This window comes from Sander vitreus, chromosome 23 (genome assembly GCF_031162955.1).
Source record: "Sander vitreus isolate 19-12246 chromosome 23, sanVit1, whole genome shotgun sequence".
In the NCBI taxonomy this organism is placed as follows: domain Eukaryota; kingdom Metazoa; phylum Chordata; class Actinopteri; order Perciformes; family Percidae; genus Sander; species Sander vitreus.
In genome coordinates this window covers 2239131-2267116 of record NC_135877.1, presented here as the reverse complement: position 1 = coordinate 2267116, position 27986 = coordinate 2239131, and the positions used below count along the sequence as shown (strand labels likewise).

General features: G+C 41.6%; 1 protein-coding gene across 1 annotated transcript; it reads left to right on the top strand.

Moving 5' to 3' along the window:
* Window positions 1-85: 85 nt before the first annotated feature.
* msrb3 (methionine sulfoxide reductase B3) lies at window positions 86-21637 on the top strand. The gene is made up of 8 exons (XM_078242673.1): window positions 86-174; window positions 259-496; window positions 5543-5661; window positions 16955-17063; window positions 18038-18115; window positions 18308-18336; window positions 18992-19089; window positions 20788-21637. Exons 2-8 carry the CDS (start codon window positions 321-323, stop codon window positions 20965-20967), a joined length of 789 nt encoding a protein of 262 aa, XP_078098799.1. The 5' UTR covers window positions 86-174; window positions 259-320; the 3' UTR covers window positions 20968-21637.
* The last annotated feature ends 6349 nt before the right edge of the window (window positions 21638-27986 follow it).

Here is a 27986-nt window from a genome sequence, read left to right as displayed (position 1 = left end):
TAAAGTCACAATTCTGAGAATTAAATCATGTATAGAAATAAACCTAACGTTACTACGCTGCTGTTTTAGTCGTTTTATTCGTGTTGAAGAAGACGGTTTTTTTCGTCTTCAAAAAACTTTATTATTCAAGTACAGATACACGAACACATTCCATTAAAGAGGTTGTAAGGCATTGTAAGTATTCAGAGTCCGGATGGCTTTCTTATTTGTCCTTTTAAAGTTTCAAAATATAATTTCATGTTATTTTTATTGTTGAAGAAGACGTTGTAGTCCGGTTACATCATGCTGTGACGAGGCTGGGGTCCTGTCCATAATTGGAGATGTTCAGGCACTCGGTTATTCCAACCTTACCGTACACAAACACACACAGTCTGTCAGTCAACGGGACGGCTGTGGTGTGTGTTAGCCTTGTGAGCCGACCTGACACCTGCAGATTAAACACTGGCGACACAGCGCTTCTCTGTCACCGTTGCTTTTCTGTTGCTGCTTTTCTCTGGTAAGTTATGGCGCTGTTTTTTTTCTGTATTTTGTGGACTATCTTACGGTTATGAATGGAACGATAGTCAAAAGTTAGCATAAACCGCGACATGGGGCGAATGTTAGTGAGTTTTCTGTTGCTGAGGAATGTAGCAGCTCAAAACGTTGAAGACGAATTTGAAATGGCAGCATGAATTTCCGAAAGGATTGCAACCTTTCAGAAAATGGAGATAGAACACACGCAATGCAACGCAACGTAGTAACGTTACTGTAACTTAATATAAATTGGCATTTCACAAGGGAACGTTAACGTTACATGTATAAACTGTAAGACCAGCGCCAGAATGGAGCTCACTGTCTGGGATAGAGTTCCACAACAATTCCTGCGTTTCAATATGGCGCACTAGTGAGTCAGGTTAAATAATTAAGAAGCTGCGTGCCTGGCCTCGGGACTAAAGATAAGGCATTAACGTGCTCATATTATGCTCATTTTCAGGTTCATAATTGTAATTAGATGTTATATCAGAATAGGTTTACATGGTTTAATTTTCAAAAAACACCATATTTTTGCAGTCCAAAACGGCACATTGCCGACTACTAGCCAGTCAGAAGCAGAGTATGAGGGCGTGGCCTGACAGTACCTAGGTAAGGACTACTAGCCAGTCAGAAGCAGAGTATGAGGGCGTGCCCTGACAGTACCTAGGTAAGGACTACTAGCCAGTCAGAAGCAGAGTATGAGGGCGTGCCCTGACAGTACCTAGGTAAGGACTACTAGCCAGTCAGAAGCAGAGTATGAGGGCGTGCCATGCTAGCAGCTTGGCGAGCATTATAACATGTGTTACAAAGTGACCACGTTCGTCACGGAAGTAAATGCTGGACTACAAATAGCTGTATGATTTGTCATGTAGATACCACAGTCAATTCCAAAACAGAGTCAATTGCTTGAGGAGAATAGGCTACAGTTCGTGAACAATGTTTTCTGTTGGAGATGGTAAATCCCTTTGGGGTGGACTTTGGGCTTTTTCACTTTGTAAACCTATAACGTGCACAAAAAAGATACATAACACAATGAAGGAAAGGGAAAAAGCATAATATGAGCACTTTAAGCTTTGTTTATACTCGCACTTGACACTGTGTATTGTTCGTTGCAGTAGCCTCTTCTCCTCAAGCCAGGGGGCAATTGACTCTGTTTTGGAAATGACTGTGGTATCTACATGACAAATCATACAGATATTTGTACAGGGGAGAAGTGAACCCTCTCCTTGATTTCACGTTGTTTATGGAGAAGGAGAACCAGGAAATGAGTAGGGGGAAATGCAACCTAAACTAAATTATAACTCATTTGAAAACCTTGTTCTTTCACGTCCAACTTGGAAAACATTACAGCCATTTCTATTTGTTGTTGTTTACCACGCTCCGGGTCCGTATTCTGAATTTTATTATTATACTCCAAGCATGCATTAAGGACACAAAATCCTGGATGACCTACAATTTCCTGATTTTAAACTCAGACAAAACCGAGGTTATTGCGCTGGACCCTAAACACCTCCGAAGCTCATTATCTAAAGATATAGCTACAGATAGGTCATCCAGGATTTTATGTCCTTAATGCATGCTTGAAGTTTAACTAACTGACTGGGTTCGTCTGGCTTGATTGATAGGTATAATTGGGTGTCATCTGCATAACAGTGGAAGTTAATGGAGTGTTTCCTAATAATATTGCCTAGAGGAAGCATATATATATATAAGGTGGTGATAGGGCTTGCCTTGCCTGAGTTCTGTGCTCTCCAAGTGTCCTTCTAGTTGTAGGCTAATTGTAGTAGCACTGTGGCCCCTCCTGGCTTTAGTTGTTGTGCTCCTGCCAACACCAGAATATTGTTTCATGGTTCGGTACAGAGTGGTTTGGCTGACCTCATTCTGCAGCAGAGCTAATGGGCAGCAGAGTTACATAGCAGTGCACAGAGCCAACTACAGAGAGTGGAGAAAGCAAAAACGTGAAAATATTGGTCAGCTTCTTCCCCCAGTGGACAGAGCTGACGGCAAGTTTTGTAAGTCAAATTGATTTGCTTGCAATGTAAATATCCATCCAATGGCTTACTAGGATTTATTGTTAGCTTGTTACAGTGGGAAATGTCAAATCATATCTGTGTCAAGTAATATCCCTCACTAAAGCAAGACAGCAGAGAAGGGTGGGAAACTGATGTAAACACAGAATGTAAAAACTGCAGGTTTTAAATTTAAAAAGGGCCTGGCAAATGTTTTGTGAGGTAGGAAACACATTAAATATAATAAACTCCTATAGATGTAGGCTAGTTTAGAATGAAAACTCCACAAAATACCTTCTTACATTGCGTGTGTGTGTGTATGTATGTATATATGTGTATATATATATATATATATATATATATATACACACACATACACAGTCACCAACTGTTGTTTAGTACCCTTTTTTTCCGGTTCAGGCACCGTTAATTACGTATGTGATTAATTTCGATTAATTAATCACAGAGTATGTAATTAATTAGATTACATTTTTTAATCGATTGACAGCCCTAATATAGATCTATATATATGGTGTCACAATTCTCAAAATCTTCAATTAAAGTTTAGATTCTAAGGTCACAGTTCAATTCTCGATTTTTACATTTTATTTTTTTTAAAGCACAGGTTGCTATGCCATTATTTGAATAATATTTGAAGATTTGATGCTCAAATGCAGCCTGTTATTAATATGTACTACACTCCTCAGGCTTATGCATTGTCAATGCCACTACAAGCATGTGGTTGTTGTTACACATTCTGTCCACTAGAGGGACTTCTAACATTAGCCTGGCCTAGAAGGGGACCTACGTCATGCTGCATTGCATTTCGACAAATCAACAGAGAACTCTGTAGTGAAACATTATCTAACAAGTGTAGTGAAGCGGCTCTGTTGTAGAGGCTAACGGTGCTCGGTTAGCACAATGACATCATGTTAGAAAGCACAGCCGAAACCATTTGTCAAAAAATAAAGTAACAATAGTGTTAGCCACGATGCTAACGGCATTGATAAATAAGCCAAACGGTGCTGTCACTGCCATTTTAATGATTTATAAGCAAACCTGTTTCTTGCAGATTGTCACGTTACTGAGAATACAACTGCCATGTTAGTCGTACTGCCAGTGGAAGAATACAGTACACGCACATAGCAGAGCTTGCCATAGACTGTATATAGAATGGACCAAAAGATCCCGTGTCTCTGGACGGAGACCAGTGGAGGATATTAGAAGCTCTTTTCCCGGTGATGGCTGAGCGTTACTGAGCAGCCTCCAACTGAGCTTGAAGACGTAGATGTGCCGTGAGCAACCTGTCTGAAAGTTGGAAGTCTTCTGGTAGCTGTGCCAAGAGAAATCTCAATCATTCCCAATCTAGCAGAGACGGAGAGCGTAGGTATATGTAAGGAGATAACATAGACACAGGCTCATTATTGATCACTAAAATGATAGTTAACATTAGTAATTACACTTAAACAGCTAATGTGAGACGAAACTGCCTGCGCGCTTCTCCTGTACTATACGGTAACTCCTCTACTATGAGACAGTAAGTCTCGTGGTTATGACACAATCGTTAGCCTATTTTTATAAAAACGTCTGCTACGGAGCCATAACGTGAGGTACAAGGTAATGGAGCCTTTTATACATTGTCGTGTTTCTTTAGAAATAAACAATGGACAAATAGAGTCTTTAAACGCTTCAGATGTAAAGCTATTCTCTGTCAAAGTGACGTCAAAATGAATGGCAGTCAATGGGATGCTAACGGCGGGTGAGCGCTAGGTAGCATCAAAATGGCGCCATAGGACCTACGCTTTTCAGACGTTCACTTACCCCCTTGGAGCTTGCAAACTGTGGCTTTTTTGTCGACAACGTGAACATTGTCAACATAACTCACTAGAAATCCATAATACTTCCACATCGGTGACTTCAGTGAAAGAGGAGGGGGTTCAAGTTCTGTCGATGGGTCTCCTGCATCTGCAGTTGCCATGCCATCTTTTGACTGGCTGTATAAGTTAGAGGAAGTTGACTCGCAGCATTTCTACACGTGTGTTTTTTTGTGCTTGTCAAGCCGACCGGACGTGACATGGGGGCGTGGCAGCATCGACGATTCCATTTTTTTAATTCGAAGTTCGAGATTGTGACTCGAATTAAAATCGAAATCATGACACCCTTAATGATTATGGACAACAGGGATGCCTTGGTAGCTCACCATGTTGAGCGTGCGCCCCCATTTACAAAGGCTTTAGTCTTTACCACAGCGGCTGCAGGTTCAATTCCAACCCGTGGCCCCTTATCTGTCTTCAGCTGTCCTGTTAACTAAATGCCTGAAATGCCCCAAAAATAATCCTTAAAAAATATAGGTAGGCAGAGCTAGCAAACTTATTGTGCAGCCCCCTTATTACAGTGCTGTTGGAACACAGCCTTGCATTTATGATTATTAATTTTAAACCTTCAGATTCAGATAGCATGTTTACTCCAGGTAAAAATGTGGCTGTAATGTCAAGAAAAATGATGGATGATGAAGGTAGATTTATAGCAGGACTTCGTATTGACTGCATAGGCCTATGGTACAGGTGTATATAATAAAGTGTTAATGCAGTGTATATGGTAAATGCTGGTAGAATACTGTTTTCCTGCTGGTTGATATTAGTCACACACTGCTGAAAACACTGCTATATAAGGCCATCTTTGTTTCACAAAGCACCCCTCTCAAACAGAGTGAGATTTTCCTCTTGGATTTTGGCTGTCTGGCTTTGAATATGTGTCTCCATTATGTGCGCTTTAGAGGATCTTTTCTCATGCTGCCACAAAAAATAGATCCAGAGATTCAATATTCTTCAACCTCTGGTGATGATCAGACTGTTCATCTATTTGATTCACTTATTAGCTGTAGTCAGAAATATATTTATCTACAGATATGGGCAGATGTACCTCAGTATGTTTTTAAGTCATAAATCCCAGCCATGGACCCAGAGAATAATTCAACTGCTGTGCTTCGCTTTCTTTCTCCCCTCTCTGTCTCACTTCAGTGTGACTGTGTTTCTCATGGCTGTCCTCCTCAGACGTGGACTTTTCGTGGCCCTGCATCACGCCCTTGGGCAAGGCAGCAACTCAGTCTGCCACCATGCACTGCCTGCTGCTCTTCTAGGTAGAGTAACCTGTTAGCTTTGGTGTCAACATGTCCTGGTGTGACTGTAGCGTTTCTCTCTGTCTTTTGAAGGAAGCTGACTGGCCTGCACAGAGCCCACTTCCAAACTAGTTTTAATGTCACAAAATCCTGCTCCTACATCCACATCTTAAAGCCATATTCAAGGTGAGCACAGTGCAACATTCTGATGAATGTGAACACAGCCTTCTTGTATCAAACTCATGCATCATTCTGCACAGTGAAGGTTCAAAAATAGTTGAGTGGAGGGGGACTTTCTATCACACATGCAATCTTGAGGTGTCCACATGCTTTTGGTAATTCAGTGCATTTTGTATCATATTAGCAGAGTCCCCTTTCAAAATGTGCCTGTTTGGAACAGGCCGATTGCTCTGCCTGTGGTGTTTTTTATTTGTAGCATTCTCCAGAACCATATTGTACTACAAAATTACTTACAGAAAGACCCCAAAGCACTTAAAAAACATCGTACTACTACATTTACCTGACCGAGAACGTGGCTGATTCAGAATTTAATCACAAAATATCACAATTAAAATGTGGAGTAATCAGATAATTTGCCTCATGGACTCATGGCAGTGTTTAGTTTTTATTGTTCAGCCGTTTGGTTTTATTCAGTTTTTTAATATCCATATGACGTTATATATGTGTCACATTCCTGAGCGAGTAATTGTTTTGAGCACAGAGAACTATATTTTGCAAGCACATTACATGCAACATCACTTGCATTTTGAACAAAAATTAACGCTCGCAAAAACTAATTTAGTTTTGAGTAAACAAAAACCTTTTTTGTGCACAATAAATGTATTTGCATGTCTTTGTGTGCCACAAAACCAACCAATTGCAGAATCAAAAGGTCAATTCTGATTGGCTGTTCGTCACCAATTAGATCGCAAGTAGCAGGAAACACATATCTACAGAGAAACAGTCTTTGACACAACACTTACAATGATGCCCCAGCAAGGGGTATCTCTGCTGTAGCCAGTGGGTACTTGGAAAGATTGTGGAGCAGCTTAACTAATCAAAATAATAATTGAATTATGATTGATTTAAAACAATATATCAGCTAAAACAGCTCAACACAGATGTTAAAACATATAGCGAAGTAATCAATGGTAGAAATAAATAGCTAGAAGTGGCCTACTGACTTAGCTAGCAGTTGAAATGATTAGCTAAAAGTAATATGTGACTTTTGAAACATTAACCACATTTCAAGTAAAAGTTGTAATTGGTAGAATTTCTGACCAAACCAACCTAAATGTTTACAGTTCAATTACATGAAAATGTAAGAATATTCACTTTGAATATGATAAATAGTGTGAACATATTGGGAATTGATAGGGCGGGATATGTGAGTTTATATGACAGGGCTGTGGGGGAACCTCAGACCAGAAGGGTTGGAAAGCACTGATCTACAGTATTTTATATTATTGACCGACCGGTATATTACAGACATGCCTTAATAGTTGTGTTAATCACAAAACCGTTGTTTGAATTACATATCTCCGTGTGTGACTAATGTCATCCTTCACCAGCAATCTAACATTAGCCCAGCATGGATAAAGTCTATGCATCCAACATATTCATCCGAACACACCTAAAATGTCACAATCCAGCCACTTGTAAGAAGTTTGTAATACTGGTTACATAGTTATCGTGTTTTATTAACCTTAATTCTGTTTGCCAAGGCTAAATTTTATTGGCTTGCAAAGTAGCTATGCGTTGCTAACGCTAACGTTTGCTAATTTATGTCAGAAAGCAGTAGCTAACTCACATTACTGCCCAGATATGGTTTAATTTTTAGACAGTGTAAACATATGACAACACTTGACGAGTCTTACAACACCTCTCTGGTCTCTAGTGAAATCATATCTTGGCAGTAGTTAGCTAACTTTTCTGCTTTTTGAGATAAATTAGTGTTAGCAACGGATAGCTCCTTCGCAAGCTAATATAGCAACAGAATTCAGGTTAATAAAATATGGTAATGTTCCCAAAGTATTAAAAACTACTTGCATGTGGCTATAGTGTGACAGGCCTACTGCTGTTCAGTCTCACATTGCGAGACCTAGCTAACTTAGCTAGTTACAGTGCTGCGAGGCCTGTTCAGATGACATGTCGGCTGCAGTGTGTGAGCTAGATTGCTTGTGAAGGATGAGTCAAACTAACGTTAATCACACAAGGAGATATGAGTCAAACAAAACAACGGCATTATAGTAAACACAAATATTAAGACATTTCTGTGATATGTCAATAATACAAAATACTGACCAAAACGTGTTTTCATCCAGTAACATTAGCTAGTCGAACAGCTTCACTGTAGTCAGTATTTGCTGTACCAACAGGTGTTGACTGAAAAAGACTGTTCCTCCTAGATTTTAGTTTCCTGCTACTTGCAATCTAATTGGAGACCAACAGCCAATCAGAATTGACCTTTTGATTCTGCGATTGGTTGGTTTTGTGGCACACTTGTAACGCTGTGAAAATCTGAGCGAGTGTGTCTAGAGGTGAGCGCGCAGAGGGAAGAGTTTGAGAGCGTGGGAGACGTGACCGGAGCGCAGCAGCTTCTACCTGCGAGCAGAGAAAGACATGCAAATACATTTATTGTCCACAAAAAAGGTTTTTGTTTACTCAAACTAAATTATTTTTTGCGAGTGTACATTTCTGTTCAAAATGCAATGTAATGTGCTTGCAAAATATAGTTCTATGTTCTATCTATCTCAAAACATAGAATTACTCGCTCAGGAATGTGACACGTATATAACGCCATATATCCAATGCTGTTTTTGAACTGCTCCAAAATACCCAGAAAACCAAGTGTGAAGTGGATTGGATAAACGGTTCATGAGATATTTCAAAGACAGAAAAAAAAAAAACACGGTTCGGTTCGTATCACAGTTTTAGGGTCACAGTTTTCGGTTCTTTACGGTTGTTGTTGTTGTTGTTGTTATTTTTTTTCTTTTAATCTTTAACACTCCAGAAATATACTTAGCATATGTTCAGCTGTCCTCAATTTAGGTCATCATGTACGTCTCATCTCTGGTTTTTCCTGCATCCACCGTGTGTGTGTGTGTGTGTGTGTGCGTGCGCGTCAGTCGCGGGGGGGAACTGAGCAGCAGCCCTGCCCGCTGCAGAGAGCCGACAGGATCTAAACAGCAGCAGCTTCAGCGGCTTTAGGGTGAAAAAAACGTTACAGCGTACATTGATGTTAAAATGTTTACAGGTTGGCAGGACGGTCTGAAATGTTTTGCACGGTCTTTCGCTGTACGTTTTGTTGGTAACTTGTCCACACCTCTTCTTTTGCGCGAAAGGGAAACGCACTGTCTGAGGTCACATATGGGCACGAGGCTACATTGTGCATGCGTCGAACCGTGCGACGCACACTCTGAACCGAGACAAGCGAACAGAACGGTTCGGATGTTTTTTCATGAACTGTGCCACCCCTAACACACACACACACACACACACACACACGGGTTCCCCGATTTATTAGATAGATACCTAATGTTAAAGTTGGGTCATGTATGAATGTCATTTGATTAATTCTAATTGTTGTAATGAAGGAATTGGTCATAAGTGCAGGATAAGGTATTAATTTTATGTTTTTAGTTTTTCTAGGTGTGTGTCCATGTTCCTTCCTCATGCCTTCAAACTCTGCATTATCAGTGGGAATCCCAAACAGATCCTGATCCAGAGCCTTCATTCCACTTCTTGTCTTTAATGCTGTTCAGTATCTTGATCTGTGTTGTTTCTCCCTGTCTGCCCCCCTTCATCCAGCCTAGTCCTTGGTTGTAGCCCTGCTGTGAAGTGTTTGGTTCTACTGGTGGGTGGAGTACCTCTCTCCAGCAGCCATGTCGGGCTTCAATCTCCTGCATCTAATAACCAAGAGCCAGCCTGTAGCTCTGAGGCCCTGCAGTCTTCCCTCAGGTCCACTGACTGGGTGCTGTGTGCCTGCTGTGCTCTGCCTCTCTAAAGCCTTAACACCTGGCATGTCTTTACTGTCCTAGTCAACGTGTGTTCAGAATGATGTGAGCTGCTTTTAGTTCTGTTTGATCGGTTCTCTTGGGGAATACCAATCAAATCTTTGCAGTGAACGATGCTTAAGAGCTCCCAAATTGGACCACCAGATTCAGATATGCCTAATTTAAAATTTCTAGTTTTATTTTATAACTAATAACCCTATTATTAATACAATATAGATTATAAGAAATGAGATGGAGACGCATTGTCCATGCCAAAATGAAAAACGGTCAACTGTCCAATCACAGCTTGGGTGGAGATTATCGGTGCTGACATTAAAACCTGTGAGCTTGTCGGCCGGATAGATACCAGTGTTGATTGCACATTTGCACACATAATTCCTTTTGTGGTTGACAGTCTGCAGTTTTAAGGAATGGATTGTGCTCCAGGAGGCTATACACTGATTTACTCATGGTACTTGTTTCCACTGCACGATTCCGCTTTACTCAACTCACTTTTGGTACCAGGTGCTTTTCTCTATTTCGTTTTATACTGCAGATACTGTAGTACCTCCTCAGTGTAGGCAGGATTCTCAGCTGATCGTCATAGCGACGGCGCATGAAACTGCTATCATCTTCATCTTTAACTGGACACTTGCTGGATCCTTTAATCGGCAACCGGCGTACAATGCACTTCGTCCATTGTACGCCGTAGTGTACGTAATGTACGTCGTAGTGTACGCCGTGTATGCCGTAGTGTACGTAGTGTATGTCGTAGTGTACGCCATAGTGTACGTAATGTATGCCGTAGTGTACGTCGTAGTGTACGCCGTGTATGCCGTAGTGTATGCCGTAGTGTATGCGTATGTAGCGCATGCGTACCTAGCTAACGCCGTAGTGTATGCGTATGTAGCGTATGTGTACCTTGTGTATGCTGTAGTGTACGCTGTAGTGTACGTAGTGTATGCCGTAGTTTTGCGGACTGCCATTTTAAAATCTGGAGCAAGTAAATAAATAAATTGCTGCCACTATTGACGGTAGCTTGGCTATTTGACAAAATGGTGGGTTTGTGCAGGGTTTCCTATGTTGCGCTTGTGACGATTCTCTTGAACAACGAGTAGTGTGCAGTGTTTTAACTCCAACCTTTTAGTATTGTCTCAGCTTGCCTGGAACCTCGACTGAGGTGGTACCAAAAAAAGTACCAGGACTCTCTACAACTTTTGCCTTTGTACAACAGAGGCTTCTGTTACACGGAAATTGATAATCAGGATGCCAGCTTTCAATTTTCATTTTCCCAATGAGTGATGGAATATTGCAAGAATCACCATAGAAACCGAGCTTGCGCAAACAGAAAACCTGACCGTAAACCAGATATAGATCCTAGATATTATACTTTAAGCATTCAGGCAGGCATTATGTTTTTCCAGAGATGAAGCTTGCATGCTCATTGATAGACCCACGCCGTGGCGTCTAACATGAACCTCAGCATATACTATGCGTTTTAAACACAGAGATCTGTAGTGTATTGGGATTTCCACCAGGTGGCAGCGTAACCTAGCTCAATGCTTTGTGTACATTTGTGTGCAGCGTTTAGACTATGGCTGCCAGCTAAAGGGTCTATCAGATCGAACCTGATTTGCGCTGGGTTTGCCGCTGGGTCGACGGCAGCAGCGTAAGTTCGCAGGCAGCACGCTGCTGCTACGCCTGCACTTTGCTCAACGCAGCAAAACACTGTCGTGGCACAGGCCATTGAATTAGACCAGAACCTGAAAATTAAATGCTTTAGTTTAGTCTGATGAACAATAAAGTTTTTGAATCGTATCACAATCGTACACGTTCCCTTAATACATACATCCACGCGGTATCGTCATCACAATACTATCAGAAATGGCGGAGAGTGACCTGAGGGCACACCTGACAACATCTGACTGATCGCTCTAGCTTGTCAGGGTGGAACCCTGACAAGCTAGGCGATCTGTCCGAGGAATTGCCGCTAAAAACGGGCAAGAAGTTAGTTTTGTAATGTTAGTAGTCCCTCTAGTGGACAGAATGTGTAACAACAACCACATGCTGATAGTGGCATTGGCCATCCATAAGCCTGTGTAATATCGTAAATATTAATAACAGGATGAATTTGAGCATTTAATATTTGAATATTAAATAAAATAACAAATGGAATTTGAATAGTATTATAGAGGAAGATTGACAGCCCTAATGGCCACTAGGGCAGGGGTCGTCAACGTTTTTCAAGCCAAGGACCCCTTTACTGAAAGAGAGACGGAGCCCGACCCGAGCCCGACACCGTTAAAATCTCTTTTTTTTCTCATACTAATGACACATGTACGTTTTGTTTGTGTGGAAAGCTTTTGTTAAGCAACTGTAGGAAGGCATTCAGAAATGTCAACAGATGAGTGTATCAGCGCACACGGGGCAACAAGCTCACGTTAACACAAGTACGCACCTACATAATAAGCTTTTTTAGATTTAAAATGTTCAGTGCCTTTGCACCATCGCGCTGTTTCGACAGAGCCTGACCCAAACTTGAACATCATTTCTAAATATCTGTCCTGACCCCACGGGCCGGTCCGGGTATCCATCCTCTAACCCCTATGTATATTGTATAAAATTAAGTTGCGTATTAAACTGGGTCTACTACTCTAAGCTGTGATTGGACAGTTGATTGTTTTTTTAGTTTTTTTTATTTTGACATGGAAAATGCTTTTTTGTTTGTTTGTTTTTTAAAGGGAAAAGGCTCCCTATAACTTCTCATCCTGGACAACACTGTAGTCTTCTTTACCAAGTGTTTAGTTTTTTTAATGTGGCAAGGAAACTTCATGTCACAATGCTATTAAAGGCTAAATAAGATACATTTTCATTTAAATATCACAAACTGCAAGCAGATATAACAAATTGTATTGTTTTTACCTTAATTTCTTACTTTGAATTGAATGTATTTAGGCATTGTAAATTGTCCATAGTTATATGCTTATTTTTATGTCAACTATATAAGTGTTTTTGTAGGGCCATACTTTATCAGTGGCTTTGCATGTTTTAGCACATTTACTACAGCTGACTCCCACTTAAACCATTTTGTGGTTAAGTATGGGTATTTTGTCTACTGTTCCAGGAGTCCATTGAATTCATTATCATATTCATTGCTGTGCAGTATAAGAATTAATTAACAGACTCCTCAAACTTGCGTGTATAAATCCATCATAGTGAACATCAACTCTGCATTAATGTATGGCAATTTACAGTGTTGACTAAAAAGAGGAATAAAAAAATCATCTTTTGGAAATTGATCTTAATGCCTTAATCCAACCTTTTAAAGACACCAATTTTCTTTGTGAATGAATAATGTATCGTAAATAAATAAATGTTCTTCCTTAAAATATAGGCGTAAGTCAGTACACCCCTATGTTAAATTCCCATAGAGGCAGGCAGACTTTTATTTTGAAAGGCCAGTTATTTCATGGATCCAGGATATTATGATCCTGATAAAGTTCCCTTGGCCTTTGGAATTAAAATAGCCCCACATCATCACATACCCTTCACCATACCTAGAGATTGGCATGGGGTACTTTCCATAAGATCATCTCTCAATGCAAATCAAACCAGCTATTAGGCTAACTGAAATACAACCATGCCAATCTGTAGGCATTAAACAGCTGACATTTGTGCCTGTACGCGTGTTTATCGTAATTTCACAGAGGTACAAAACTTAAAACCTAATTTCCTAAGGTTCCAGATATTCAAGACCTAAAGAGACTACAGTCACACCATGGGATTTTCAGTGTAAAATGTCATTAAGGCCTCAATAGAAATTCACACTACTTTGTTTACATCAGCATGGGCCCATCTGTGTCACCACCCACACACTCCTGACGTGCTGGTGTAAGATACAACAATTTGTGCCATGGGTGGTCAAAAAAGTCAGCAGGGTACCTTTTTTAAAAAAAAATGGTTTATAATCCTCATATTCCTTTTGAGTTCAGCGTCTGTTGAGTTTGTAGCTCTAATCACCCGCTGCTGTCACACAGCTGAATGTTGAAGTGCTAACAGAATAATCCAATGATTCACGCTTTGCTTCCCTGCAGCTTGCATGCACTGGTTGTTGTGGTTTGGTTTAACTTGACACTCAATTGTTAATGTTTTATTGCACATTGGTTCTTTTTGTCTTTTTCGTTTTGGATTAAAACAAGATGTATGTTTAGTCTTGCACAACAAGCGTCAGTTATGCAGAATTAATGTCTGCGTGATGACGCAGTGATGATTCTTTCATATCTGAGGACAAAAAGTATCAGAGCAGGGTATTAAAGCAGCAGCATTACCTTTAAGATCTACTTATCATCAGTGTTGGAAGAAGTATTCAGATCCTTTACTAAAGTACTAAAGAAAATGTTACTTCAGTGAAAGTATGCAAGTATCATCAGGACAGGACTTGTAGGCCGTTATATTTTTGGGTAGTTTAATTTATAATAAAACATGGTATTTTATAAACTACATATGTTTTTATGTGCAACAATCTTAATTTGTAAAGTAACTAAAGCTGTCAGATGAATATAGGGGAGTAAAAAGTACAATATTTCTCTCTGAAATGTAGCGGAGTAGAAGTAGAAAGTGGTATGAAAAGACTCAAGTAAAGTACAGGTACCTTAAATTTGTACTTAAGTACATCTTGAGTAAATGTACTTAGTTACATTTCACCACTGCTTATGTCAGGAAAAGAAAACATACTAAAAAAGAACCTGAACAACTATCCAGTTTATCCAGAACAGCTGGCAGTGACACACACACACACACACACACACACACACACACACACACACACACACACACAGTGCGTTTCACTATCTTTGTGGGGACCCGTCATTGACATAATGCATTCCCTAGCCCCTTACCCTAACCTTAACCATCCCAACTAAATGCCTAACCTTAACCCTTACCCTCACCCTAACCAGAACCTCATTCTAACCCTAATCCTAAAACCAAGTCTTAACCCTCAAACAGCCCTTTAAACTTGTGGGCTCCAGCATTTTGACCCCACAAGTATACTGTATTCCCGGTTTTTGGACCCCACGAATATAGTTAAACAAGAACACACACACACACACACACAGCTACACAGGACCATCACTTCTCTCGTACAGTTCATTCATAGATACAGAGCCCATGCCTTTTGGTGAATATGATATTACGAACCCCAATTCCAATGAAGTTGTGTAAAACGTAAATAAAAACAGAATACGATAGCGCTTTCCCAATTCCCAGTTTGCGCATCCCCAATTCCTCTCCTCACGTCTTCGTCCCGCCCACAGGAGATTTGAGCAGAGGAGTCAAGGAAGAGCCTGAGGAGAGAGCAGTCGAGGCAACAGCCATTTAACAAACACGAGACATCTCTGCTGCCGAGCCGTCATTAAAAGCAACGTCAATTACATATGACGAGCAGCACCACTGCGTCAGCTGTCTATCGTTATGTCATACGCTGCATTTTATGATCTCTGGAGGAGCAGAACCGTGTTCATGACAACTTCTATATATTTACTTTGAGTTCAATTCACAATGTGGTAAAATGTGATGACAATGTACATTTTTATTTGTTGTATTTAACACACATACACATAGCTTATATGCTTATTTCAGCAAGACAATGCTAAGCCACATTAGCATGTGTTACAACAGCGTGGCTTTGTAGTAAAAGAGCACGGGTACTAGACTGGCCTGCCTGCAGTCCAGATAGTGTGTGTGTGTGTATATATATATATATATATATATATATATATATATATATATATATATATATATATATATATATATATATATATAGTATAGGTACTAGACTGGCCTGCCTGCAGTCCAGATAGTGTATATATAGTATAGGTACTAGACTGGCCTGCCTGCAGTCCAGATATGTATATATAGTATAGGTACTAGACTGGCCTGCCTGCAGTCCAGATAGTATATATATATATATAGTATAGGTACTAGACTGGCCTGCCTGCAGTCCAGATAGTATATATATATAGTATAGGTACTAGACTGGCCTGCCTGCAGTCCAGACCTGTCTCCCATTGAAAACGTGTGGCGCATTATGAAGCACAAAATCCGACAACGGAGACCCCGGACTGTTGACCAACTGAAGTCGGACATCAAGCAAGAACGGGAAAGAATTTCACCTTCAAAGCTTCAACAGTTAGTGTCCTCAGTTCCTAAACTCTTAGTGAGTGTTGTTAAAAGGAAAGGTGATGTAACACAGTGGTAAACTTGTCCCTGTCCCAGCTTTTTGGAACGTGTTGCAGGCATCAAATTCAAAATGAGTGAATATTTGCCAGAAAACAATAAAGTTTATCAGTTTGAAGATTAAATACATTGGCCCAATCCCAAAGTCCGGACTCCCAGAGTCACAGACTTTGGTGCGGGTTCTCGTGAAATTCGTAAGGGCTTAGGGATGTCCCAATGTCAAATTTCAAGGGCAGGAGGGTTTGAGGACACACTTACCGTAGCCCTTTCTGTGAGTCTGCATCGATGCAGGGAATTACCCACAGTTCAAAGCGTTGCGACGTTTACCGCGGAGACCAAAAGGAAATCCGGAAATTACAAAAGGTAAACAACAGCACGACACACGACCACGGAACAGAACGGACCTTTTGTCCAGCTTGTAAAACGAGTTTGAACAATGTTTTAATCAGGCAGCCGTCTCCTGGGCCTCGGCCGTGTGGAAAGCAACACACTTAAAATGAAAATTGCCAAACCGGGAAGTGTCAGCAACATCTTTGTTATTAAACGTCACCAAGGTAACGTGATCTGGTGAAGTGCTGTCCCAATCCCATGTCTACCTATCTGAGCCCATGTGGCCTCACACACTCACTCACTTAGCACCTGAGATCAATTAAGTCTGAGTCTTTAGTCCTGTCCTCAGGGCTCACGTTGGGATTGGTCCATTGTCTTTGTAGTGTATTCAGTTGAACATAGGTTGAAAAGGATTTGCAAATCATTGTATTCTGTTTTTATTTACGTTTTACACAACATCCCAACTTCATTGGAATTGGGGTTTGTACAACAATTTCAGAGTTGATGTCAAACTGTTCAAAATGTTTTTTATGTCCAATATTCTAAGGCAAAAATGACTGCTTCTGTGCTACTGTCTAAAAGTCTAATGAACGCACTGTTTATTTTTGTCATTATACAGTAAGCTCACTTTTTTCGGCCAACCTGCTTATATTTCTATCGTGTGACTAAGCATGACGTTGAGACGGAGGAATCGGCATCAGAAAAACTGCATAGTTAATATTTTTTGTCCTCCCTGCTTCCCCCCCCATCAGGAGCATGTAGGACTAAGAAGACCTGGCCAGTGAGCTTCCCTCAGGAGGAGCTGAAGAAACGGCTCACACCTACGCAGTACCACGTTACCCAGGAGAGAGGAACGGAGAGGTGGGACGAGCCGCTGGAACCACCTGCTCACCATAAGCACTTATACATCAAGTTACATGTTCTGCTGTGCTGCTGTCATTTTCCTCAAAGCTTCATAAATTAACAAGTCATATTATGAACTTTTATTATCATATCTGCTGAAACTGACCCTATGTTCCAGTAGAACTACATGAAGCAGCTCCACCTACAGCCTGTAGTGACATTTACAAAAATCCACCGCTCCCTGTTCAGATGCACCAATCACGGCCGGGGGGGTGTCTAACTGTGTGTCAATCACTGCTCATGCACACGCATTCATTCTCCCTTGTGGGGGCAGGGGCTTAGGAGACAGTTTTGGGCTTTAGCAGAAGGGGGGGGGGGGGGGGGACTGAGAAGTTGTCAATGGTCAAAGTCCTGGATCTTCACAATCCTACCTATAGCACCTTTAATACAAAAACTGTTTGGCAGTGTTTATACGCTTATCATGGCAATCCACAACCCAAGCTTATTAGGGAAAGGAATATCATGAAAATATCCAGGGACAGTTCTCAACTTTCACTTTCATTTAATCTTCTTGCATGCCATAACACACACACACACACACACACACACACACACACACACACACTGACATTATTACTGATGTATTTTCTTAAATACACCTTACCTACAATTATGAGCAGACGCCCCGAAAATACCTTCTTTTAACAGCCTACGTGATGTCTTTGACTGTGTGAAATTGTGATATTGTCGCGTCACGAATAATGAACGAAGACATAAAAAATGCGAGTCCTGGTCGTGATTCAGATACAAACTCCTTGCGCACCACGGAGCGTCTCCTGCCCGACTGCTTACCGTGCTGTCAGCTGAAGAATCAATCACACCAAGCAATTAAAAACAAAAAAAAGCAATGAGGTTTCTCCCATGAATACAGTATTTGTCGCACCCTAAACAATAACTAATTTCAATGTGACTAATACAGCTACTTTCCACAGTGCCTTCACTGGAGGGTTCACACATCATAAAGATGAGGGGACCTACACTTGTGTTGTCTGCGGGGCCCAGCTGTTCAGGTGAGAGCTGCACTTTGTTTTCATGTGTGAACAAGTCCCAAACCTGTGTGTGTGTGGGTGGGTGGGGTTGATGTTAGGAGCCATTACACTCCACTACGATGTTAAAGAGTAATGTAAAGGTGATACAGTACTTTTTTTAAACATTGAAATGAACAAACTTTTTCTAATTAACATTTTTGTTTCCTTTTATAGTTCAAACACTAAATTTGACTCCGGATCGGGTAAGTTGAGCCACTGTAACCCACTAGGCCAGTTTTCTTCACCTGCAGGTCTTTTCTCTGCTCTGTTATCTTTACAAGCCGGGGCTATTTCAGCCCGAGCAAGTCACATCTCTGAAGCCGGCTTCACTAAAACGGCTTCACTAAACGTGACAAACTATAGACGTTAAACGTAGCACTCGCGCGTTAAAAGACGCTGGGCGCCATTTTAGATAACGTTATAGCTGTAGTTTCGTAGTCTAAATGGCAGAGTACTTACATATGAAAATACAAAGATATTGAGCAACATTGCTTATTTGTGACAATCACGTAGCGACAGTAATCATAGTTAGCCAGGAACCATGTTTCACTTTCTTCTCAAACATACAAGAACTTTCCTCCTGCTCATCCGCAGGCTCCATTTGTCAACAACACACTCACTTCTGTTGTTGCTTATGTATTTGTGTTGTAGCTTTTGCGTTTGTGTTGTGGCTTTTGTATTTTGTGTTGAACCGTCTCGGCCACCGTAGTGCTGGACCGACCAATCGATAGGTTTTGATTTTGTCTTCAAAACAAGCACCAGCTCACATCAGACACACAGTACGACCAGTGCTGTCCTTTGCATGTCCCTCCACCTGTGTGCTCCCCCCTTCCTAACATGATGCCGTCATGTGTTCAGGTTGGCCGTCCTTCTCTGACCTTGTGAAGGAAGAGTCCGTCACTGTCTCAGATGATTTCTCCTATGGGATGCACAGAGTGGAGATTACCTGCAGCCAGGTACACTAGAAACACTGCATTACACCATAACCACATCTGTTGTTTAATCCTTTATCACAAAGTGGCTGAGAATAAAATCAAATGCACAGCAGCTTTCCCGCAGTTTTTAACTTCTCTTGTGTGTCTTTGAGGCTTAAAGGGTATCATATTTTACAGTGTGTTTACTTGAAGTGCTCATATTATGCTTTTTGGCTTTTTTCTTTTCCTTCATTGTGTTATGTATCTTTTTTGTGCATGTTATAGGTTTACAAAATGAAAAGCCCAAAGTCCACGCCCTCATACTCTGCTTCTGACTGGCTAGTAGTCCTTACCTAGGTACTGTCAGGACACGCCCTCATACTCTGCTTCTGACTGGCTAGTAGTCCTTACCTAGGTACTGTCAGGACACGCCCTCATACTCTGCTTCTGACTGGCTAGTAGTCCTTACCTAGCTACTGTCAGGACACGCCCTCATACTCTGTTTCTGACTGGCTAGTAGTCCTTACCTAGCTACTGTCAGGACACACCCTCATACTCTGCTTCTGACTGGCTAGTAGTCCTTACCTAGGTACTGTCAGGACACGCCCTCATACTCTGCTTCTGACTGGCTAGTAGTCCTTACCTAGGTACTGTCAGGGCACGCCCTCATACTCTGCTTCTGACTGGCTAGTAGTCCTTACCTAGCTACTGTCAGGGCACGCCCTCATACTCTGCTTCTGGCTGGCTAGTAGTCCTTACCTAGGTACTGTCAGGGCACGCCCTCATACTCTGCTTCTGACTGGCTAGTAGTCCTTACCTAGCTACTGTCAGGGCACGCCCTCATACTCTGCTTCTGACTGGCTAGTAGTCCTTACCTAGCTACTGTCAGGGCACGCCCTCATACTCTGCTTCTGACTGGCTAGTAGTCCTTACCTAGGTACTGTCAGGGCACGCCCTCATACTCTGCTTCTGACTGGCTAGTAGTCCTTACCTAGCTACTGAGCATGTGCGACTCCCTACAAAGATGGGACAGAAGTGAGATGTCTCACTCTGTAGCTAAAACAGAGAGCTCAACACACAGGGTGAAAAGAGGAAGTGTCACAGCCTATCATACCCAGCCATGGCCTGTCCCTTTCACCAAATGTGGATCTTCTGGATTCATTAAAAAGTCTGCCCCCTGTGCCCAGTGCTATATTCCACTTTTATAAAATAGCTCAGCTTCCTGTCACATCACAGTTCTCGCCCATCGCAGCACACATTTGGCAGAGAGTTCCAGGGCCTCACGTGCGTAAACAAATCCCCGTTGAATTCAACTGCCAATTTTTGCCACAAAACAATGTTGTCTGGGAACGTATTGTGTCTGCCAATCAAATGTGCAGGTGCACATTCCCGATACTGTAGAACAAAGCCCTGGCAGCATATCACTCCCATCCTCCAACAGCTCCACTGGTTGCCAGTCAAGTCCTACATCACCTACAAGATCCTCCTGCTCACCTACAAATCTCTCCATGGACTCTCACCACAATACCTCACAGATCTCCTCCACCCCTACACTCAGTCACGTTCCCTGCAGTACTCAGACAAGGTTCCCACACTCTGGAACAGTCTACCACTCCATGTCCGCTCTGCCCCATCCCTGCCCATGTTAAAAAAGCACCTCAAATGGGCATGTTGATAATGCACAACGTGTTACTAAAATTTCTAAAAAGCTGTAAATGAATCCTTCCCATTGTGTTTCAGTGTGGAGCCCACCTGGGACACCTGTTTGATGATGGACCAAGACCCACAGGAAAACGCTACTGCGTCAACTCGGCCTCATTGGGTTTCCAGCCCAATGGCGCCCCCTCCTCTACCTCCAGCTCTGCGGCAGAGGATGGAGCAGCCAGCAGCTCAGTGAGCAATGGGAAGACGGAGCTCTGAAAGAGAATCATGAACTGCAGCAGGCTGACAGCTGTGCCTGTGTAGGGAGAGCTCGCATACATAAAAGAGTTTTTGGTTCTGTGTTATTGATTGGCAATGTAAGGATAGTAGGTGGTTCTATTATTACGAAAGGAAGGAAGGTGCTCAGGCTTTAGACTCAGACATACTCTGATGTATTCTCTATCACAAAAGGAAAGGACACGCTTCCAAAAAAAGTCACAGTTTGCAAGACACACTGTATCCGCTGATTGCCTTAAAAGGAATTCCCTAATTCCCTTTATTTTCTCAATCTGGACAGTCGCATTTGGTCTGCTAATTTAAACATGGATGAAGGGCTATGTAATAGTAGACACACGCACATACGCACGCGCATATAAAATGTAGAGCCTTTTTTATAATCTAACTAAAACATATTTTATTGGAGTATATTTTTGAAGTGAATTTGATACTGAGAGGTTGATGTAATGAAATTGTCTATGCAAGTGCTCCTGGCAGCAGTAACAGAGCATACTGTGACAGATGGCATCTTAATGTGGACAAATACAAGTACTGTTGTCTTTAGGTCACTTCCTGTATTTGTTCCTCTTTGCAGTAGGAAATATTTTGAGTTTGTGTTCACAGCTTGCATTAAAAATAGTTACTGTGTGAATAAAGTATCTAGAAACACTGACCTTCTTGTTCCATGTTTTTGAAAACTGTAAATAGGTATATACAAGACAATCTCAACTCAAGGTGTACTTTCTAGTTTCTTAAGAGCTTTCACATTTTGGTGTGCCACTGTTATGTCCTAGAGAGGTCCAGAGGTAAGGGAAGAAACATAAGGCGAATGTGTATTTATTGTTGGTGGTCAAATACTGTATACAAACTTGCATACAGATACAAATGAATAAATAATGCGAGCGAGTAAAGGAACAGCCAAATCAATAAACAAAACACAAACTCTACTTTCTACTAACTTAAGTTCACAGATATGTAGCTTATAATTTTCAAGAAAGAAAAAGGGAAAACAAAAACCTGCCTGTCAACTCATATCTTACGGGTTAAAAAACAGAATACAATACAATAAGCCTGGTTCACATTAACAAAAGAAGCACAGTGGTGGACTGCTCAGATGAAATCACAGCTGCACAGGATGTCTGTTCTGGACTACTCTTCAGGTTTTGACTCATGATTGGTGGACTGGGCTGATGACGTGAGATGGACTAGAGGAGGTGGACGAGACCCGATTTAGTGGTCTTGGGGAGGAAGCGTCGGTTACATCCCAGGAGCAAAGCTCCAAAGTATGAGGGATCTGGACAACATGGATTATGGTACATTCATATGCTCTTCCGAGTTGGGAAGTTCTTCTGACATCAATGTGTTCATGAGCTTTGAGAGCGCCTTCCACACATGTACTGCAACCATAAACTTACCTAGACATTACATGGAGGAGCTTTATGTAAAAAGGCAAATGTCCAAAGCAGTTGGACCAGACACGGTACTTACCCTGCCAGCTCTGTAGTACAACGTTTGTGTAATGTCTGATTGAGCCCATGTGTGAATAGAGCAGGTCATTATCCGGAGAATTCACAGCGAGCAAGTGGGCGTGTAAATGTTGTTTCTAACATGTAGCTGGCATGAAACTGGAAGGAAAAAAACATCCAAGGGTGAAGAAGAAAGGGGTGATTTACATGAAGACACCAACGAAAATGTCTGACTGGAGAGACGAGATTCAGGAACTTCTGTCGGTCCGGTACTTTTATAAAGGATTCCGATTCCTAAACCGATTCTTGAAAAAGTGAAAAATGATATCAAAGATGTAATATGTTTACTATCGATCACGTGCAGTGAATGGTTAATATGCTTTTACGTCCATTTGGTGAGCCCAGAGGGAAAATATGGCATTTTAAAAGTAGGCTACATTTACGCTAGCTAGCTAACGGTAGACTACAGAGGAAGGGGGATATTTTTACGTCCGTTTCGGAGCGACAGAGGGAATATTTTTCAGTCGACACATCCATAGTGGAACTGGGTGTCGGTACCCAACCTTACGCTCTACCCAGCACCACCCCTCGCCTAAACCAAATGAGTATTTCCAGTAAGTCAGAACGTGTCTGACACGGACAATCTCCTGTTGTGTGCTACATGTGTGAAAGAGAAACTCTGACCTGATGAGTAATGGACGCTACAAAGAAGATGTGTTGTATTTTATCGGTCAGATTGTCCCAGACTTGTTGCTCTACCAGTACATTTGTTATCAGGGTTAATGCTAAAAAAAAACTTTTCTAACTAATATACAGTAGGTCACTCTACGTGGACAGCAACTAACGGTTACATCCTAATACAATTTTACAAATTACATGTGAGCAAAGAATTAATATGCAATATGTGCATTAATAAAAGGTTTCTTTCCATCAACCCAACATTTACTTTGGTCAGCCATGTTTCTGCCTAATATGACGGCAGCATCACTTCAACAATACATACCCAGCTTATGGCGAAGGGCCATACCTGCCACATATCAATAGACTTTTGATGAATCATAGTGAATATTGTGAGTGTTATTGAATATAATTGATTGCATTGATTCACAATTTAATAAAACCCGTTAAAGGACCAGTATGTAGGATTTAGATCTAGTGGCAGAAATGGAATATAATATTCTTAGGGACCGTTCTGTATTTATGGAATGGACCACCGGAGGAAAATAATTTTTATTCTTTGTTGAGGGGAGGGTCACCCAATGTTTTTTAGTCTGGGGAGGGGGGGGTCACCCAACTTTTGTATTCATGAAAACAGCAACATTTCTGTTTGTGTGGCTTGTTTGGTCCATACTTTTCCATGTAGCTCTCAGTCTCGGCCCCCCATCGCTAGCAGATAGGTCTGACCCAACGAAAATCGCAACATGACAGCAACTTTCTTTGACAATGCAACCCTATAGCTGACTGCGCCACCCGTTGCCAAAGTATCGTCACTGACATGGAGCTGGAATATAATGAAGCTGACAAGCTCAAAGGTTTCACGTTGGTGCTAAGTGGAGCGTGTGAGCGCTTATCGCGGTTACGTATCAGTTAAACTTCTCATCTGCAATCCTATTTATAGAGCTCCAGCCAGCTCACAGCGGGGTCTGTGAAGGTGGACAGGCCGGGCAGCAAGCCAGCGACCCTGGCAAGCACCCGCTGGCTGTCACGTCAGACTGTGGAGCTTCTGAACTCCGACTCGGACCAAATTTGCAATTAACCATCATTAGTGTGCATTTAGTTTCCATGCTTATTGTGTTTCCATAACAATGTTAGTGAGTAAATCTACTGAAATGGCCACCACACCATAACAGAGGAGTGGGATGTATACGATGAGAACGTAGAGGAAAAGTCATGAATGTCATGGTTGTTAAAGAACAGTGGCTATCTGTACATCTTTGCTAAGTGCAAACTAGTACAGAAGGTATCAATAGATTGTTGGTGAGGGTCATGCCTTTTTTCCCAATCATTTTGGAGGGTCATAGAAAAATGTATTGTGTAACATGTAATTATGTTTTCATCAGTTCCTGAAACTTAGAATTTTTGTGTTTTTTTTACATTAGTGATGGAACAACCGACTCTTTTATGCGAGTCGGTTCAACTGGATGGTCGTTGGTTGGCCTACCGAGTTAATAGATTCGGTCACCGGTTCGCGTGCCCTCGGCGATCGCGCGTTTACTTCCCCCGCCAGGAATCAAGACACCGCTTATTACATTAGACTCGAACATACTATTTACACACTCATACTGACCGACACTAGACTCACGCACTGGCCACGGTTACATTCGGTAGCCTGGTGCACGGTCTCCTCGTGACAGTCTAACTGCCATGTTGCTACATTCACTTCTAACATTTAACTTAACATAACTACCAAGATAACATTACGTGTATTTGTATGTGATTTAATACTTTCCCCTTGTTATGTAGCCTATGAATTTCCATGAGCACAATTCTAAAATGCACGAGACATAAAGGCTTCTGGGATCGGTTGATAACTCAAACTTGCCGAGAACCTAGACACCCGTTTGATTACATAGACTCATGCATTAGGCAACGTTAGAGTCTTGTTCAGTAGCCTGGTGCGGGGTCTCCTCGTGACAGCCTACCTACCATGTAACGAACATTTAACTTAACATAACTACCAAGATAACATGACGTGTATTTGTATGTGATATCCATCGATAATGTAGCCTATGAATTTCTATGTACACAATCATCTAAGATGCACGAGAAACAAAGGCTTCTGGGATCGGTTGATAACTCAAACTTGCCGAGAACCTAGACACCCGTTTCAATATAGACTCATGCAGTACCCTTGGTTACGGTCCTTACGGTCTCGTTCAGCAGCCTGGTGAGCGGTCTCCTCGTGACAGTCTACCTACCATGTAGCAACATTCACTTCTCTAACATTTAACTTAACATAACTATCAAGATAACATGATGTGTATTTGTATGTGATGTACTTCCCCATCGATAATGTGTAAATTGCCATGAACACAATCATCTGAGATGCACCAGAAACAAGGCTAGGTTAATAACTCAAACTTGCCGAGAACCAAGACACCACTTGATAGACTCGAGCGTCCGGTTGCATGGTTACATTCGGTCTCGTTCAGTAGCCTGGTGCGCGGTCTAAGTAGCTCATTTCCTGATTAATTCTACCACCACCACTCCAGTGGAGGCGCTAATGAGCTAGATTACTACACACATAGTAGCAGAAGAATACTAGCTACACGGCAATGAGGTAAAAGAAAAAAACAGGAGTGAGTCGGTTCATTGACATATGGCACTCGATTCTCCCGGTTCAGTGACACGAGTCGGGTTAATTAACTGGCTCTTCGGTCAGTTCGTCAACACTAATCTACATTTCATAGACAGTAAAATTAATGGACAAAGTGACTCCGTAGACTTGCAATGGAGAGCAGTGAAGGATATTAGAAGCACTTTCCAGGTGATGGCTGAGCGTTATTGAGCAGCCTCCAACTGAGCTTGAAGACGTAGATGTGACGTGAGCAACCAGCTAATGTAAAAGTCGAAACTGCCTGCGCCCTTCTCCTGTACTATACGGTAATTCCTCTACTATGCGACAGTAAGTTGCGTGGTTATGACGGAATCGTTAGCCTATTTTTACAAAAACGTCTGCTACGGAGCCATAACGTGAGGTACAAGGTAATGGAGCCTTTTATACATTGTCGTGTTTCTTTAGAAATAAACAACGGACAAATAGAGTCTTTAAACGCTTCAGATGTAAAGTTATTCGCTGTCAAAGTGACGTCAAAATGAATGGGAGTCAATGGAATGCTAACGGCAGGCTTGTTAGCATCAAAATGGCGCCATAGGAGGTACTGGTTATGGAGAGAGGCTTACCCCATTGACTTTGTCTGGAACGCTACCAAGTCGTGAGTCGTGACTTGAAGTCGTAACTTACGGGCTAAAAACTGTGTCTGGAACGCACTGTGTCTGGTTTGTGAACCACTGGACTAGAATACAACAAAAAGATCACGGAGAGCCATTCAACACGCTTTAGTGGGGTGGAAAAACTAGGCAGGGACCTTGATGGACAGTTTGAACAGAGGTGGATATTTAGGACTTGCACCTTTATTTTAAAATAGTGGCTCTGTTCTATCTCCCAGTATCCTTTCTAACAGGGAGGAAGGTTGTGGACCGTCAGGGTCTCCTGGGACACTGACCAGGAATGCTGCTTTGTTCTAATCTTATTTTGGTTCGCCCGTCTTCGTGCATGCTCAGGCTTTGGACGTTTCCGTTCTAAGAACAGGTTTGTATCTTACAGTTACAAGTGAATCAAATGACTCTGTAACAGTATTTGTTGTGATATAGTGCTAATTAAAATCGTATCGAGGAAAACTACAATAAGTATGAAAATGTATGGCTGGCTTAAAACTCTTCAGGAAATAAAAAGGCACGTAATCACGTTATTGATGGGATGTTGATTTACACGTTTGAAGTATTTCTGAGTATTGATGCTGTCATGGCGTTTAAAACAAGGACTTTAACCACTATGTCAGGTGCATGTGTGTTGAGAGCATGCATTGATGTGTGAAAAGTCAATGTTTACCTGACAAATGTTGTCTCACTGCTGGAGAAGATAAGTGGTAGGTTGCTAAGGTAGACCCTCTGTCCACTTCAAACACTGTACCCCACAGCGCTTTCTTTTATCACCTAGAAAGCAACAAAGGATAGTCACATTTTAAATTGTAGTTTTTGTTTCTTCACACTGTACGGATTCCACTAATGGACAGGTTATCAAGCTCATGGGCCCTGGCACAGGGTAAAAAAAAAAATGATCCTGGTATATCGCCATCATTTTTGTTCTGTTTTGTTCTATGCATTATTTATCATTACCTAACATGTATTATTAGGATCAAATAAAGTCCAAGATTAAAATGTACAGAGGCAAAGCGATGACCACACAGGCTTCATCTGGCCTTCTGTGAAGAGAAGTTGTCAAAGTCCAACTCCCAGGTGACTTCAGTTCTGTTCTGTCATCCTTGTTCTCTATCTTATCGAGATAGTCTCTTCACTCAGAGAACCAAGGTTACAACATAACTGAGCGTTCTTGAGTTTGTTGTAGAAACTTTGACATTTGCGAAAAAGAACATTCTCCAGCACATGCAGTTCCTAACAGGTAGCGTCAGCCATAGGTCTGATGAAACAATGAAGTGTATCTGAAAAATATCTCAAGGTTAGTATCTATGATAACTATCTATGCTGACGTGGAATTTTTTTCCACGTCAGCATAGATTGTCGGTACTACTACTATGTAGCTTGTCTATACACTGTACATTACCAGACGTTCCACTCCAGGCAATGGGGGCACATGCCCAGTTATCCTTTGTGCTAATGTAGCCTTAATTCTGCTTTAGCTAGTCTCAGCTAGTTTTTTCCAGTCAAAAAATGGTACTGTCCACACTAACAGTAAACGGTAAACGCTGCCCGTCAAAGTCTCCTACTGGCAGTTCCATTGGAGGTTCAGTGCCTTTAAGGGTATCCTGACAGTGG

Bases quoted from the DNA above. Each gene is read 5' to 3' on its own strand.
- msrb3 (XM_078242673.1), top strand. From the start codon at position 321: ATGTTCAGGCACTCGGTTATTCCAACCTTACCGTACACAAACACACAC. The intron at 497-5,542 runs GTAAGTTATGGC...GTCTCACTTCAG, and splicing joins TCTGTTGCTGCTTTTCTCTG to TGTGACTGTGTTTCTCATGG. The intron at 19,090-20,787 runs GTACACTAGAAA...ATTGTGTTTCAG, and splicing joins TGGAGATTACCTGCAGCCAG to TGTGGAGCCCACCTGGGACA.